At 50.1% G+C, this 12507-nt stretch overlaps 1 protein-coding gene across 5 annotated transcripts in view; it reads right to left on the reverse strand.

Annotated features, from left to right (window-relative positions):
• The window catches only part of dom (domino helicase), a 156164-nt gene that overhangs the window by 13913 nt on the left and 129744 nt on the right, over positions 1–12507 (reverse strand). For all 5 annotated transcript variants that reach the window (XM_084599283.1, XM_084599280.1, XM_084599281.1 and 2 more), the window contains one exon: positions 10675–10800. In XM_084599283.1, coding sequence (XP_084455409.1) covers positions 10675–10800 — 126 coding nt within the window. The remainder of the gene's footprint in view (positions 1–10674; positions 10801–12507) is intronic.

Below are 12507 nucleotides of genomic sequence, written 5' to 3' on the forward strand. Positions count from 1 at the left end.
AGAACTATAAATAATAAATGCTTCACACTTCGCTGCATAACAAAATGTCTAGCCTTTAAAGGGCCACTGTCCACCCTCCGGTCGAAAATATTTTCTTCCCCGGTAACTGTGAGGCTTCGCCCCCAGAATGCAAAGCCGCAAAATGTTTTTGAAAAGGGTAATTAATAATGCAGTTACAGCCACCGCAATCAATCTATTTTGCGTTTCCCTCTCCTTCCGTTCCTTCTCAGAGGTTTTTTGCTCTCCTGCCCGGTCGTCAAGACTCCGCAAGCCAAATTCCCCTTCCTCCTCCTCATTTGGCAGTAGGTGGGGCGTGGTACTCTGCATGCGCAAAAACGAAATGGGCGAGGGAGCACGAGCCACTGCATTCAGTCTGGCCGTGGCGAGGGACAAGCGAGCTGTCGTGTATGCCCATCCTTCACCCGTCAGTCATTGAGACGGACCAATGAATGTCGTTGCTATTCTAATGTCAGCCTCGCGGCTCAACGGGCCAGCGTAGAGAACAGGGAAGCTGGTTTTTCGAAGGAGTGGATGAGAGAGCTTTGATTTGTATTTTTGCTGCTTTGCGGCGCGCGCATCGCTGTAGCATTTTGCATAGACTATCTCCGGTACCTGATCGAACATTGGGCTCCTTTGATTAAAAAGACATACCCTGGACAGTGGCCCTTTAATGTAGCCACAATTAGACGTAATAGGAGGGGAGAAACCGAACCTAAACGACAAGGTGTAACCAAGTTAAACCTGTACCTTTCACTGGATATATCCTGGCATAGCTGAGCTAAGCCACTGCCAATTTGTTTTTGTTTTTTTCTAGGTTAATTTGAAGCCTTAGAACCATGATGTGATAGCACTGCTGCGCCACCCCGGCGGGAGGGTAATAAAATTACTATTATTTTACAGTCTATGCCAAGCACACTAAGCAAGGCATAATAAGCAAAAAAGAGGCGGTCTTTGGTAGCAGCAAGCAGAAAGTGGAACAGCAAGCCAAGAATGCTCATGAATAAGACATTATGCCAGCATACGCAATATGATTCAGAACATTAAAATGCAGTGTTAGGCTTATATTCCAAATTTTGCATATAAAAGAAATATGTTTTTTATTTTCATCATACAGTAAAACCTCGTTAATTCGAACTCGTGGGGGACTGAAAAATTGTTCGAATTAAGCGGAGTTTGAATTAACGAGCGGGCGGCAAAAAAAGATGGCCACTGCATTTGGCTGCTAGGGCCGAAGCCAAAATAGCCATATCTGGGATCGTTATCGAGGAATACGCACTACTACTCTTTGAGGTCGGCGATTGCGGGTATTAAAATCATGCGAGTCCAAACACCAAAGGAAATAAAGATATCCAATCAATTTATGCGCCTGGAACTAATGATAAATGTACCCACGTGAGCGTCAGGCTTAATGATGAAATATGACACTATTTATGCTTCAAAAACATGTTTATTAACAAAAGAATAATGATCGAAGCATATCAACATGAAAAATAATCGGTGATTTGCATTTGTTTGCGCTTTCTTCGCCGCGACTCGAGAAGCATTGTCTGCAACTTGCCCAACATCTCCAGCGCTAAAAGTAGCCTCAACATCGGTGAGGAACCACTTCGCGTCCCTGAAAAAGGAGCGGGCCGAAAAAATAAAAAACGCGATCGCGAAAAGGCGCAATCGACTCGAGACAGCCGGAAAGGATGATGCAGAAGCCAAGTAAGAAGCACAAGAAGACCGGGGGGGAAACCACCGTGATTTACCAATGGAACTGCCGTGGGATTCGCAACAAAGAAGCGGAACTAATGTTATACATTGACGGGCAAGACAACAAGCCTGATGTAATTGCTCTACAGGAGACGAACGGGAAACCAAGACTTCCGGGGTACGTCACTTACACGGACCCCACGGAGAACGGAACGGCGGTGCTCGTTCGCAGCAACGTGGCGGCAACTCAACATGTTACGGCGCAGGGCGGGTGCGAGCACACGCTGGTCGAAATTCATGCAAGAGAAATTGGCAGCGCGGGCAATTTATTTGTAATGAGCGCGTACTGTCGGCCGTCACAACGGCAGTACGAATTTGACCGCATCGTGAGTCAGGCGAAAGGGTTGGCGGGGACCAGGCCGCTCCTGATCCTCGGCGACTTTAACGCCCCTCACACAACATGGGGCTATAAGTTCCAGTCAAAAAGAGGAAAAGCATTGGCCAAAGCAATGGAGGATCACGAGATTGCCCTCCTGAACGAGCCTGACGTAACTACCAGAAGAGGCAACAGTGCCGCGAGGGACACTACGCCAGACCTTTCGTGGTTATCGGGAACGCTAGACGTCTCCTGGAGAAGCGAAGAAGTGGACCTGGGTTCTGACCACAGCGTGATCGGCATCACGATCCGAGGTTCCCGATATCGGGCTGTGTTGGGGACAGCGCGGATCACGGATTGGGACAAGATGAGAAAGTTCACCCAGGAACAAGAAGAGGCGTCTGAGGAAGAATCGGGACGAGCTGAAACACAACAGACCTACACCGAATGGTCGAGGGACCAGAAGAAGACCCTCCAAAAATTTACCCAAGAAATCGCAACGACTTCGCAGACACCGTACGTGGACGCCAGACTGACCCACATGTGGGCGGCCCGGCACTCGTTAACGCGGCGATGGAAACGTCAGCGGCACAACAGAAAACTGGCCAAGCGCATAGCAGCCTTGAACAAGCAGATCGTCGAGCACGCGGCCAAACTATGCAGGGAGAATTGGCTGAAGACCTGCGACGGCCTGCAGGGCAAGCTCTCGACGTGGAAGACGTGGTGCCTCTTGAGGCATCTGATCGACCCGCTGAGTAGCAAAACTGCGACCAATCGCAACCTTACCAAAGTATTGAACATGTACAAGGGAGACGGCCGCAGGCTCCTGGAAGACCTGAAGGCGAAGTACCTAAAGACAGAGAAGGGACAGTACCCGGAGCCAGAGAGATACGAAGGACCCGACAACGAAGACCTGGACCGGCCGTTTTCCATGACGGAATTGTGGACAGCGATAGATCAAAGTAACAAGAAAAGTGCACCCGGCAGGGATGCCATAACATACAAACTACTCAGTAACATGAGCAGTAAAGCGGCCCGCGGCCTCCTAGGGCACATCAACGAAGCCTGGGAGAGCTCGCGGTTGCCGAAGGAATGGAAGGACGCCGAGGTCTGCTTCATTCCAAAGCCCGGCAAAGCCCTCACGATAGACAACATGCGGCCCATCTCCCTCACGTCCTGCGCGGGGAAGGTGATGGAGCGTATGGTCCTTCGCCGGCTGCAGAAGCACCTCGAAGAAACAGATCAGATGCCGGAGACGATGTACGGCTTCAGGCAACATCTCAGCACCCAAGACGTGATGATCCAACTTCACGAACTGGTCGTCAAGCCGGCAACGAGGCACACGCCGCGCGGGATACTCGCCCTCGACCTGAAGGGAGCGTTTGATAACGTGTCCCACGCGAGCGTGTTGCGGAATCTGAATATGACCAGGTGTGGCCGAAAGACATTCGACTACATCAAAGAATTTCTGACAAACCGAACAGCGACCATCAGAATAGGGGAGGAGAAGTCAGACCCTGTCGAGCTGGGTGATAGGGGCACCCCACAGGGATCGGTCTTGTCGCCCCTGCTCTTCAATCTGGCCCTCCTGCCCCTGCCCGGTCTACTCAAGCAAATCGAAGGCGTGGACCATGCGTTCTACGCCGACGATATTACGGTGTGGACAGCTCGAGCCGGTTCTGATGCCTGGATGGAGGAAGCCTTGCAGAAGGCGGCAACAACCGTGCACGAGTACGCAAAGTCATGCGGACTGAGCTGCGCTCCCCAGAAATCAGAGTTGCTTATTATCCAACCGGGAAAATCCAAGAAAGAGCTGCCGCCGAACGTGATCGTCACCATCGACGGAACGGCTATCAAGCCAACACAGCAGATTAGGATCCTCGGCCTACTACTTCAGGCCGACGGGAAGGCACACGCCGCCGTCACAAAGATCAAAACTACAACCGAACAGATACTCAGTATGATCAGAAGGGTATCTAATAGAAACCAAGGCCTCAAAGAGGACGATGTTATGCGCCTGATACGCGCATTCGTCGTGTCACGGGTTACCTACTCCGCCCCCTATCTCCAGCTCACGAAGGCGAATAGGGACACACTAAACACGATGCTTCGTAAGGCAACGAAGCAAGCACTGGGCATTCCCATATACTCGTCCACACAAAGACTGCTGGACATGGGCGCCCACAACACGGTGGAGGAGCTCATTGAAGCCCACCTCTCTAATCAGAGAATCCGGTTCAGTCATACGAAACACGGACGAGCCGTCTTACGCAAGATAGGATGGCAGATTGAGCCAGTACCCCTCAAGGAAGCCCTTCCGGAAGACTGGAAGACGGCCATTCAGACCAAACCCCTTCCCCGGAACATGACGCCGGGCAAGGACGACGAGAGGCGCACCGCGCGGGCCAAAGCCATAGCCCGAAAGCTGGAAGAGAACCCCAGGGTCCTCTACGCGGACGCCTCGCTCCGAAAACACAGTGACCGTGCAGCAGTGGTGGTTACGTCAAAAGACAGGCTGATCGTCAGCGCGTCCATAAAGACAACAGACGCCGCAGTTGCAGAAGAAGCGGCCATGGCTCTCGCACTCGCACAGCCGAGCGTGGACACCGTGGTCACTGACTCAAAGACAGCCTACAGAAGCTTCCGCAGAGGGGTAATATCCTCCGCGGCCCGAGCCATTCTATCCAAGTGCAAGCCTCCGGGAAGAGCTATAGAGCTCGTGTGGGTCCCGGCTCACTCGCAGGTAGCAGGCAACATCATCGCAGACTACCATGCCCGAGAAATGTCAATCCGGGGCGAGAACGAGCCGGAAGAGCTACCGCATCCGGTTACCAGCTTTCGGGAAATTACAAGCATGTACCGAGAGGAAAGGTGCAGACTGCCAGAACCGCACCCCAAGCTCACCAGGCAACAACAGACGATCCTGCGCCGAGCGCAGGCGGGATCGCTTGCGCATCCCGTATTGATGAGCCGCATGTACCCTGCGGAACACGACATGCTCTGTCCTTTTTGTAAAAAAGAAAAGGGCACCCTGCCGCACGTTTTGGCAGAATGCAAACAACTCAAAACCCCCCCTCCTCCCCTTCCCGCCAACACCCCCAATCCCCAACCCCTTGAGCGATGGGAGACCTTGTTGTCCAGCCCCGCCCTATCGATCCAGCTCGCACTGACAGACAGGGGCCAGGAGCTGCTGGAAACATATGGGTCCCGCAACTAGGGAACCACCCCGTCTGGTGCAAGCATGCACCACCGAATTATTTCGGGCTTAATAAATGTTGATTCCTCCTCCTCCAGCGCAGCATCCGAATTCTCATCGGTGGAGCAATAGCGCGCAGCCAGATCGAGTCCCGATGCTGCTTCACATGCGCTCGGAGGAGGCAACGGATCGTCCTCTTTGTCGGACTCGTCGTCGCTGTCAGGCGTGCTCGCCGCGCGTGAGCCGTGCTGCTGACTGGACGCAGCCTCGATAATCTCGGCGTCAGTTAAAGGCCCCGTTGTCTCCACGCCGTTGTCTACGTCGACAAAGCTCTCGAAGTCCACACCCTCCGATAAAACAGCGTAGGCAGGATCCAGCACGATGGAGCCATCATCTTGATCCACTTGAACATCTAAGTCGGCTGTGCAGCAGGCTTCTGTGGTTTCACTGAAGCTACTGAAGCCACACTTGCGGAAACAGTTGGCGATAGTGTCTGCCTTGACGGCGTTCCACGATGTTGCCAGCATGTGGCAAGCTCCGAGCAGGTTGACATCATACGGCTTCCCGCTTTCCATGCATACAAGAATTCGTTCTAGGAGGTGGCGCCAATCCCGAGGTCCATAGGCTGCAGCACAGCAGTAGTGTTTTTTGGCAAAAATGCCAGACGGATCGCTTTCAGTCCATTGATGTCACAATGCGCCGAACAGTTGCCGACGAACAAAAGAATATTTCTATTCTGTGCCGCGAACTTTCTGTCTAGTGTGCGCAACCAGTCCGTGAAGATTGCTCGCGTCATCCACGACTTCTTGTTAGAAGTGTACTCAACAGGGAGAGTCTTCACTCCTTTAAAGCAACGAGGCTTCGCTGCTTTGCCTATCACGAGCAAGCGGCACCGTTCCGTGCCCGTCACATTCGCGCACACTAGCACGGTAACTCTTTCCTTGCTGCGCTTTCCGCCCGAGCACGTATCACCTTTATAGCTCACAGTCTTGTTTGGGAGCAACTTAAAATAAAGTGCGGTTTCATCAGCATTGAAAACATTGCTGAGCGGGTAATCGGCAAGATATTCCTTCAATTCACCTGAGACCCAATTTTCGCAGGTTTCTTTGTCGACTGCGGCTGCCTCTCCGCAGACGTTCTTAAACGTCAGCCCGTGGCGGGCCTTAAAACGTGATAACCAGCCTTCCGATGCATTGAAGTCGCTGATGTCCATTTGGTTGGCGAAGTCCGCTGCCTTCGCAGCAATTATGGGTCCACTTAATGGAATATTCCTGCTGCGAACATCCTTTATCCACGTAATGACAGCAGTCTCCATCTCGGGGTGAGCCGACGTCCGTAGTCTTTTCCGCGAGGGCTCAATCTCCTTTTGGTAAGCATCGATGATAGAGTCCTTGTTCTTGATGTAGGTAGACAACGTGCTTTTTTTGATGCCATACTTTTCGGCAATCGCTGTCTTCGTTAAGAGACCACGTTCAACCGCCTGCAATATTTCAACTTTAGTCTTTAAATCCTTTGCCGAGTACTTTCCACGGCTCGCCATGATCAGCACAGTCGATGAGACGTCAGCGGCGAGATACCACACAAACGAGCAAGCTCATGCAAAATGCGACAAGAAAAGACTACTCGTGCACTCCACCGATCGCAGCCGCCGCAGCGCAACGAAAACCTGAAACGGCTTGCTCCGGAGCATCGGCGGCGGCGGCGCCCGCGCCTACCGCGCGTCAGAGAAACGCGCTTCTTTTCTTTTCTTTCTTTCCTCTTATCTTTGAACTCTCCTCTATCTGCACGCGGCAGCGGCAGGCCCGTGCACTTTCCTTTTCATCCTTCCCTCAGTCGCAACAACAACAACGCCGGAGGCTCCAGCAAGGAAATAGGCGGCTCGCCTCGTACGTGCAAAAATGCGCGCTGCTTATTTATTCTCGTCGCTGTGCATATTAAAGAAAAAAAAATTTCAATGCATTGTACTCGTTACGAGGCGACTTCTATTTACGAGAAACAATGTCGGCTGCCGGCTCCTAGTTCGAATTAACCGACGTGAGTACCGGTACGTTCGAATTATCGGGCGTTCTGGCCCATTGATATACATAGGGCTTTGCAGGGACCTGGGCATCAGTTCGAATTAACCGGCGGTTCGAATTAAGCGATTTCGAATTAACGAGCTTTTACTGTATTTGATTCATGAAATCAACACACGGATGTCTTCGTCCACAAGCTCCCCTGTAGTTCTTTCTATGTCACTGTCCAAGGAGAAAAAGTCACCTACTGCTGCTTCATCACAAACACCACCAGGAAAAACTGGCCCCAGGAATCATCAAGACCCACAATGCCTTTGTTGAGCACACCTGACAAACAACATGCAGTGTTTTCCAGAAACCAGAATGTTGGAAACAACTCTGTATAGTTTCGTTTTTCACATTATTCCACGACCAATTTAACATACCGTATTTACTCGAATCTAACGCGCCCTCGATTGTAACGCGCACCCGTTCTCCGCGAAAAAGAGTACCGCGCACCTAACGCTTTCATACAGCAATACAACTTTGTCTCGTTTGGAAAAGCAAAGATTTAATCTCGGTGCACTAAAAAACACACACACAAAAGGAAACGGCTTATCTTGCCAAGATTGTCACTATGCCGGCACAAGGTTCACTCGTCGTCGCTGTCAGACAACTCCTTGTCACTGCTGACGGACCAAAGCATCTCATCCTCGGTGCCGTCCATGGCATTCGATATGCCACATTTTTTAAAGGCCTTGATGACCATGGCAGACGGTATCGTGCACCACGCATCTTTCGCCCATCCAGTGAACTCTTGCAGCGAGGCACGCTTCATTCTGTTGCTGGGAGTGAATTCATGGCAGCCACTCACAAGCCATTCGGTGTAGAGCGCCCGAATCCTATCTTTCACTGGCTTGTTCAAGCAAACATCGAGCGGCTGGAGCTGCGATGTCATGCCACCTGGTATCACGACAAGGTCGGCGTTGCACGCAGCGAGCTTGTCCTTGATGCGTTGGTCGAGATGGCACTTGAAAGCATCGAGCACAAGCATCGCACGCAGGCCCAAACTGCCGCCGGGTCTCTTGCGCCAGACGTTATCGATCCAGTCGGCGACCAAGTCCGTTGTCATCTAACCTTTTTCATTGGCGCGCACAATCACGCCACTCGGAAACACGATTCCTTTTGGGAGCGTCTTGCGCCTGAATATGAGATACGGGGGCAGCTTGTGTCCATCCGCGGTGCAACAAAGCATTGCGGTGACGCGTGTTTTTTCGTGGCCGGAAGACAACACGCGCACTTGCTTCGCCCCCTTCTTTTCAACGGTTGTGGTGGCAGGCATGTCAAAGTACAGCGGTGTCTGATCGGCATTTCCAATCTGGCCGAGGTGGTAGCCGTACTTGCGGCGCAAACTTAGAACGAACCGCTGAAAACTGTGCAGCTTTTCTTCGTACTCTTCAGGCAACTTCTGACATATCCCTGTCCGCCTTCGAAGAGAAAAGCCTTTTCTCTTCATAAAATTAGACAGCCAGCACCTGCTCGCTTTAAAGTCGCTCCGCGTTAGCCCTGTTTGTAGGGCTAGCTGCATCGCCCGGACTTTGAGCAGGTCCGTCGTCACTGGCCGCTGCGCCGCTCGCTGCTCTAGAACATATTCTGCGAGCCGCTCTTCTATTTCGGTGAACCGGCCCTGCTTCGGTCCACTGAAACCTTTTCGTGTAGCCTTGCTGGCGAAAATCTTTTCCTTCTGCTTGCGCCAGTCCCGCACGCATGTTTCCGGAACTCCGAATGCGCGTGATGCGGCCCGATTTCCGTCCGTCTCTGCACACACGATGACTTTCCTTTTAAATGCGGCATCATGATGAACTCGACGAACCTTCGGCACGTCCATACTGGTCGGTCAATCGCAGAAAACGGGTAGGCTAACCAAAGCACATGTACCAAAGCACACGAAGGACGCTACTGCAGCTAGGCGTAGACAGCTAGACCAGCTAGTAGGCTCGAAGTGCATACCAGGCGGCCATTTTGAGATGCCGATGGCGATATGATATCGGAGATTTAGGGTCGTACTCGATTCTAACGCGCACCCAATTTTTGGACACGATATATCGGAAAAAAGGTGCGCGTTAGATTCGAGTAAATACGGTAAGCACAGGGCCTAACGAGCAGTGTGCAGGGTGATGTCAGTATGCCAGTAAGCAGCATTCGTTGCAGGAAGCATGACGCTAGCATGGGCGCATCACACATAGACAAAATAATGGAAGGGCGATAAAATGATGAAGCCAATAGGCAAAAACGAATAACAAATAACATTATGCGATGACACGAAAACAAAATGCAGAAAAAGCCTGTTAAAAGGAGAATGAGTTAGATGTGAGTTAGACTATTTGAGCCATGCACAGAATTGTTTTAATGCTTAGGATTCCGGATTATACATATTTTAGCTCTTAGTGACCTTTTGGCATTGGTTGTTTTAGGTATTCTGCTTTTAATGCCCCTATTGGCTTTTATCACTTCTAATTTTCATTCTCCTTTTAACAGCCTTTTTGGCTTTTTCTGCATTTTGTTTTCGTGTCATCGCATAATGAGTGCTTTGTATTCCGCATCCACTGCAGTTGGGATCAAACCGGCATCCTTGGAATCTGCAGTTGAGAGCCCCAACGCACAGCAGGGCTGACAGGCAATGTTCACAGTGACATGTAGACAGCCTAGCCCTCACGGTTTTCTGCTCTAGAAGACAACACTGACTGTCTGCATAAAATAAAGCATTGAAGAGAATATGAAGAATAGCCACTGTCACACTACACTCATCTTTAAAGCAAGACAGCATCACGCAGTTTTTCCCGAAATAAACTTACTGCCATAAATACACTTCATGTTGTTTTGTTTGTTTTTGTTTTGTATTCCAAGAGGTCATTCTACAATTCAAACATCCTTGCCAGTCCTTTGAAGTTCAAATTAACAAGCTTTTACTGTGCTGCAAAGTTAAGATGCATACACAGCCCCAGCTACAGTGGCATCACTGGTTCCATGCGCTGGTAGTGTGAGCATAAAAGGGTTTACTGGCTGCTATGTTCTATAGCCGACCACTGGTGGTCACGAAAGCCAGCTATAGAATATTTTGATACGCTGCCAGCTAAAAATTTGCACCCCCCCCCCCCCTTTAAAAAAACATTTTAACAAACAGCGGCTCTTTTTTTTTTTTTTTTTTCTTGCACGCAACTCAAGGGCAGTTTGATTGAGTTGCCATTTTTGAAGGAACAGAGAAATGCAGATTTATCGAAACAGTGTAAATGACACAGCTAAGGCACCTCTTGCACTTTTCATAGGTGCTTCTTTTTCCTCCCCCCCCCCCCCCCCCCCCCCCCCCATTCTCCACCCATTCCATGGCACAAGAAATGTGAGGGGCAACTTACAGGAACCTTGGTGAGGGCAAACGTAGGGGCGGCGCTAACAACGCCACCTGCAGCAGCTGTTGTGGCTGTCACTGCAGTGCTGACCAAAATCCCGCCCGATTTTGCCAGGGCCACCGTGGTAACACCCTGAAACATGGAAGGAGTGTTAGTGTGACAACGCATTACAAAAATCCGGAGGAATAGAAAGGAAAGAAAAAAAAGAAAAAAAGGTATATATAGTACAAGAAAAAAAAAATGATCAGGCTTAGGGCTTATCCCAAATTATTGAGCATTAGCACCATTAGCTCTAGTTCTGAATGGTTTGTCTTGAGTTCTCATGGTTTTGCTTGATTTAAGGAGCACCCAGGCATACATCGTGGTCCTGTCTGGCAGCAAAATTGCTTAAAATATGCTTAAGCAAAATACCAAGGAATGTAGTCCTTCTGAAGAGATTTTTTTTTTTTTTTTTATGACGAGATAATGCTATTAAAATAAAAGTTCTACCACCCCCATTGATAAAAAATCTGTCGGCATCTGGTGAAGCTACTCGCACGGTACCAAAGCTCAGCTGTAACTGGCAGCGATAAGAAACACACACGTGGAGAAGGAGATGTGCGGCCCATTGAATCACGTGTGCGAGCAGAGTAGCAACGAGACTTCAACGTCATCGGTCGGCGCTAGCGTCAAGGAAACCCTTCTAAGAGTATGTCTGTGTGTTCTTCCTCACATTCACACGTCCTTACGCGTATAAAAAGCGAAGAGGTTCACTATCTGGAAAGAACTTTGCTTGGTGCCGAGAAAGAATTTCTGATTATCAGGAGCCACAGCAATGAGACAAAAAAAAAAAAGTGCCAGCAAGACGCAGAGATGTGACAACAAGAAGCCACGGCGAATGCCCACCTGATACGTACAAATAAAGAAACGAGCACTCTCAAACAACTCTCAAATACTGCTTGTAAAAATGTGCACCTGTGAATGTACTCCTTATACAGTACAGCTGTAATTCTCCAATACTGCTTGCTCAAAGGAGAACAAATTTAAAAATAAAACTGGGCTGTAGCGCAGGAATGCTTTCACGTTGCAGCACCTAAGCGATTTATTCTTTGGATCTTATATGTGCATGGATCTACATAAAATGCATTCAATGCACGGCAATCTTTATGCACGCAATGCTTTCTGTTGCCCCAATTGGAGGCCAAGTTTACATAAGCATTGAGATACTTGCTTAGGTACATCGTTAATTCAGAGTGGTGAGCCTAGCAACAACCGTGGGCTTTCATGTCTCATGTGAAGGCACGTAGTATTTGGTGCCAGGACACCACGGTGCCACCTCTCAGCTGCTCCCACATGACACACTAAAGGTCTATCCCACTTGTTACTCGTGAAGGACGCACGACAGGCAGTCGCATGCGACCAGAAAGCAACCGATGTTCACGCTTGCAAATGCGACTTGCGGGTTGCTTTCCACATCGTGTCTACCTTGACTGTTCACCACATAGAGTAAAGCTAACTTATGTTCACGTCAGCTGAGCCGCTGATTGGTTTAACGGTTTGCGACCAGCAGTTGCGGGGCTGGAAATCGAGCAGTGCCAGAACGGCCCACGGCAGTCGCTTTTCGACCGATGCGACCATTTGCGACTGTCGCTTTTCGAACAAAACGGTCGCACGACCGCTGCGAGTTGCAAGTGTGAATGGGCCTTAAGCTCGCTCATTCTGCAAGAATGCACTTCAAGCGGGTGAGTTGTGAAAGCGCAGCCTGGCGAGCTTTAACTTCTGCGAAGGCGACGCACACCAGCTTTAGCATTGTTGTTGTTGTTGACTTGCTGTTATGAAAAGAACTGAAGCTTCCACACA

Source organism: Amblyomma maculatum, chromosome 3 (genome assembly GCF_055883805.1).
Source record: "Amblyomma maculatum isolate TAMU_Amacu chromosome 3, ASM5588380v1, whole genome shotgun sequence".
Classification (NCBI taxonomy): Eukaryota; Metazoa; Arthropoda; class Arachnida; order Ixodida; family Ixodidae; genus Amblyomma; species Amblyomma maculatum.